This window comes from Tigriopus californicus, chromosome 8 (assembly GCF_007210705.1).
Source record: "Tigriopus californicus strain San Diego chromosome 8, Tcal_SD_v2.1, whole genome shotgun sequence".
NCBI lineage: Eukaryota > Metazoa > Arthropoda > Copepoda > Harpacticoida > Harpacticidae > Tigriopus > Tigriopus californicus.
In genome coordinates this window covers 7561886-7567011 of record NC_081447.1, presented here as the reverse complement: position 1 = coordinate 7567011, position 5126 = coordinate 7561886, and the positions used below count along the sequence as shown (strand labels likewise).

Below are 5126 nucleotides of genomic sequence, written 5' to 3'. Positions count from 1 at the left end.
GCCTGTCGTAAAACAACCCAACCATTATTCAATGACACTCTCAAGTTTGCTTTACCGTCACGTCCTATTAGGTTTTGCATTCCCGGAAGTTTCTACGCCAAGGCACAGTCGTTGGATCCTTTAAACTGGATATCAAGACCGTTTACGATACACCGGGTACTCTATTACAGATTTAGTCTTTTCTTGATTTCTTTTCCGGGCGATGGGGACTTCATTCATTATGGGTGCCCGAGATGCTTGCGACTTGTGTTGCATTTTGGTTTTGGTTTCGTCTCCCACCTCCCATATTTCACCAACTTACATTCAATTCCTACTAAGAAGTAACATACTAGAACCTATCACATTTTTCAGCTCAGATTGGTTACAGTGTATGTAATGTCAGTGTTGGTTTGAAAATAGACAGGAACCGCACATCCGGGACATTTTTTGTTGTGTGATGTTCTGAGTATCTTAGATCGGCGAGTTTGTTTGTGACTAAATCAACATTTCTGTAGTTGAATGGTACTCTAAATACGAGAATCGCCAAGGTTGCATTAGACAGACACTCATCCATCGAACGTACCAGTGAAAGTGATTCAAAAAGATGAGGGTTTGTAGCTACGTGTTATAAGATTTTTTAAATCACTTGTAATGCAAGTTAATGTTCAGCAATAGTCCTGCCGATCCTCCCGATCAGGTGACGCTAAATCATCAAAACCATTTTGACAATGAACCTTCCGAAGCAACCCAGGATCCCAAGATGGACTCTGAGCTGTTTCCCATTCGTATTTAGCGACAAACATCTTAACTTGTTGGCTAGCTAGATGGATGCAACCAATGTACTTTAGATTGACTTGATCTGATTGGTATTTCTTTCTCTCCTCTTCCTCCTCTCTTGTTGCTCCTTCCTCTGTTGTTCCTTCTTCACCACCACTCAAAACTACGCTCTGCCACCACCTGTTCCTCTTCTTCTGCCACCAATGCCAATGCCACTGCCAATTACTGCCACACCAACATCTTTTGTGCTCTTGTATATACCCATGTTTCTGTGAAGGAGGAAGAACACTGGGCGAGAACGACTCGCATTCAAGCGCAACTAGTCGTGTCAGAAAGGCCAGGGTTGTCGGTCGCACTTACACTATTTTCCAGTCTGGTCTTCAGTCAGCCTAGATATGCCATCCACCCTGGTTCACCACGATCGATCACTCGATGTATGGACAAGGAGTCATTCTCAAGACTTGATAACTATGCCAACCGTAACAGATGCAATTAGTTATTACCTTGTTTCTGGAACATGAACGGAGACGAAACGATGGAATGTGCTCTGTCCTTGATACTACTAGCACTTGAATTTCGCGGGGTGAGGTTTCTGATTATCAGTGGGAGCATTAGAGGCAGTCAGCTCTTGCAGGTGGAACAAGCATGAAACAAAGCATGCGAGCGATTAATTGTCATGATGAGTGCTCTGACTCGTCAAAAGGCAGGTCAGTTCTGCCCCAGGTCTACTCACATCTGACGACGACGTCGAACCCATAGGTTGCATTTGTTGTTTGGAAGGAGAAAGGAAAAGCTTGAATTCAAGTAATAGAGCTCTACCAAGGACAGCTGAGCTAACGGATAACAAGAACAGCAACGAATCAAGTCTTTGTCTCGACTTCTGGCCAAGTGATCTGATCTGAGACAAGAATATTCATGAACTCAAATGCACAAGATCTAGACTTCCTTCTGACTAGGGATTGTCAAATTTTCGAGATTGGCCAGAGCTCGCGAGAGAACCGCATTGCGGCCCCATGCCATGATTTACGCAATACTGATCGCAAGGGAATCCACAATCAGCCGTTGCGGGCACAGGTTTTGATGATGTTCAGAGATGACGGGTACATTGGCTTCCCCGGTGGGATGATCGAAAAAATGAGACTATCCTGGAGGGCCTTCATCGTGAATGAAAGAGGAGATTTAACCTGGACTTGGATAAGTATGTGATCCGTGATCAAGACCACGTCGTCTCTCATATTCATCCACGGAACGTCACCTACGGCGATCTGGAACTGCATTTTTTGCCTTGGAAGTGAGCGAGGGAGACTTTCTGAATATTGAAAGAGACCTTTTACAAGCCGAGCATTATGGGATCGAGACCTTTGGCCTTCTCCGGGCTCCAGTGACAACAGATGGTCCATTAAACCATGGAATGGGTCGCTTTTTTGTCCCAACACTTTATCGGCAATGCTCGTGAGCAATTATTATATGGGCTTTGGAAGCGAAAAATCAATACAATGGAAGAGATCAAAATACGTGGGGACTGGCCAACGAGATGCAACAAGCTTCGTCCCGACTCGAAAAAAATCGTTTGACCAGCAATTATTGAGCTCTCTATTAGCTTGATGAAACAAAATCAGGACATTGAATAAATGAAGCTCGACCTTGTCAAACATTAATCTTTAACGTGCTGCTGAGTGAACTTTTGAATCGTTCTTAGTAATATCTCTTTGCTAGTGCCAAGATTGCTTGACACTTTGTTTAACGTAGAGTGAAACATTTCACGGAGACGCGTGGATGAGTTGGCTTGGTTGATGCTTGGGCTCATGGGCGTTCCGGTTTCATCTTCCGAGTCGGTATCCGGATAAAATATGCTTTGATTATCGTCTTCCCTCGTCGAGAGTTGCTTGGTACTGCAGTGTGTATATCCTATCCTCTTCCTGTTCTTCAAAATGACATTGAAGTATTTGTTCACAGTATCGTGGACCCATTTCCGTTTGTCCTTGACTTTCCTGGCTTTGACCGAATTCCGCCTGGTTATTTGCGGCAAGGAAGACATGGAATTTCCACTGCCCCCAAATCTGATCTTTGGAGCTTGTGACTCGAACATTGCCCGAATCATATCATTGCTTCGGCTTGAGGAGTCAACTGTGTTACTTCCAGTGTCCAAACTGGTCACACTGACAGCTCGTTGGTATGGACGCCGTTTTTGGAGGAATCTTCACGTCCATGGCTTATTTTCGATATTGTGGAGTTGCGACGGATTTGTCGGAGTTCTTCCAGTTCCAGGTGGATCCGATCGCGCTCGGACATTGCCAGTGGCTCATTTGGTTCATCTTTGGGCGAGACTTGGTCTCGAGCTTCTCGGCACTTGACTGGATCTTGAATTTGACTGACAGAGGTAGTTTTGCGGTCTTCTCGTGCGTTGGCGCTGACATTACACGATTTGGATCTTCTTAGAGTCCGGATCTCTTGGAGCTCATTATCGATTCGTGTGTCTTTCAGTTAATTTCCTTCCGTTTTCATTGGTTTCCGATTCTTCCAAATTGTGTCGTAGATCTCTGGCCTCGAGGAGTTGCTTCACATCCCGACGGCGTTGTTGTCGGTGCCTCTCGATTTCCTGCTGAGACAATGAGGAAGGAAGGCATTCCGTGAGTGGGTGCTATTTCGAATCTCTTTGATATTGGCTAATTCTTGAGCGATTGATAACCTTTGAGGATTGATGGTGTCATGTGAATCAAAGTTGAATTGTTGGCAGCTCTTGGATCGTCTAAGAACTTCTAATTCTTGATTTTATACCCTCTCGTCCCGACTGACTCATCGGTAAGTATTCTTGGGGACCATACTGCCCAGATCGTCTGGCAAGGGAGACCATTTCCAACTCCCTTTTAATGGCAGTATTTGTTGCTTCATCTCGAAAAAGCCCTTGCGGAGTAAACGCTCCGATTTTCTGGAGTTTTCTCAGCGCCTCAAGCTCCCTCTGAACTGTATTTTGTTGTTTAACATTTTGGATATCGGGCTCAATATTTGCTTTGGACAGCAAATGTTTCCTGGCGTAGTTCAACGCTGCCAGCTCTCGTTGAATGATGTCCTTTGATCGTGGGTTTCAGGAGGCAATCGTTCCTGGAAGTTGAACTTCTGGCGGAGATGCCCAATGAACTGTAATCTTTTCTGAAGAGCTGCATTTGGTACGCCACCTCACAATCCGCCTCGCACACGTTGGGATATTGTTGGCGAAGACGTCGCAGGGCCTCCAACTCCCTTTGAACCACATCTCGATTTGGGTATTTGACCGGTTCTTCATCTGAAATCGTTCTTTCCGATTCCCTCCAACATCGAATGGCTTCCAGCTCCATTGCTGTGTCATGCTTCATCGTTGTTGGGTCTTTTTGACTTGGCTGATCGAAGTCAATCGAGTTACGACGACGCCGGACTTCTCGGACATGATCCAATTCCGATTGAGAAACTTGAGCAATTGCTCTTTTTTCATAACTTTGGCCGTCTTGTGATGTGTTTCTGCGAATTTCCCGAATTGCGCTCAATTCGTTTCCATGTTACCAAACGATAAGCTTTCCGTGGAGGAAGGTTTTTCGTACTGGAATCTTTTTGCTCTCACATTGGTGTCTGGAATGTGCTGATCAGTTTGCCATTTGAGGTTGTGCTTGGTTGAGCATTTGAAGTCGGTGTTCAGTCAAGTTCGACGGGAGTTTTTTTCAAATTTCCAATCGACCTTGATTGTCCAAGATATTTTCTGTCAGGGGACAAATTGTTCCTCCATCTTTTGGATCTTTGCAACCTTCTGCTCGGAGTCATCCAATCTATTTCGAAAAAACTGTTTCACTAGGTCAAGTTTTGGATGAGACTGTTCTAATTGAATGGCAGATTTGTGAATTCTTTAGTGCAGCTCCCTGGTTTCCGGTCGTGACCACTTCCGGCTTTGATCTTCTTTCTTTTGACACTCCGTCCGTTCCAAATTGGGTCTCCCAAAAGCCTTTCAGATTTAAATGTTGGATTTTCTCGTTGTCAACGGGATTTTGGCGCTTTGATTTGCAACCGTGCTGCCTTTCGGTGTTTCAAACTTTTGTTTTAAATTGCTGCAAGTGCCTGGAATATTGGCCAAATCGTTTGGTGTTTTTAGTGCTTGCGATAGTTTAGTTTGGCCTCAGCTCCAGCTTTTCGAATCGAGGATGAACGCATGGCACTAAGCAAATTGCTCAGGTCTCATTCCAGTATCGTGTTTTCCGACATTGGAAACGTGGATCGTCGTCTGATGAACTTTTTGGTCTGTAAATTGGTCGGCAATTTGTTGTCTCTATACTTACGGTACAGGACCTCATCGTTCAAAATGTGTGACGGAATCGTGTCTAAATCCTCAAGATCATCTTTTCTAT

At 44.7% G+C, this 5126-nt stretch overlaps 1 protein-coding gene across 1 annotated transcript in view; it reads right to left on the bottom strand.

Annotated features, from left to right (window-relative positions):
- Nucleotides 1-4109, bottom strand: part of LOC131884832 (otoferlin-like) — a 35538-nt gene extending 31429 nt beyond the window's left edge. The window contains 1 exon segment of the mRNA XM_059232716.1: nt 3938-4109. Within this exon segment, the coding sequence (XP_059088699.1) occupies nt 3938-4109 (172 nt within the window).
- Between the last annotated feature and the right edge of the window lie 1017 nt (nt 4110-5126).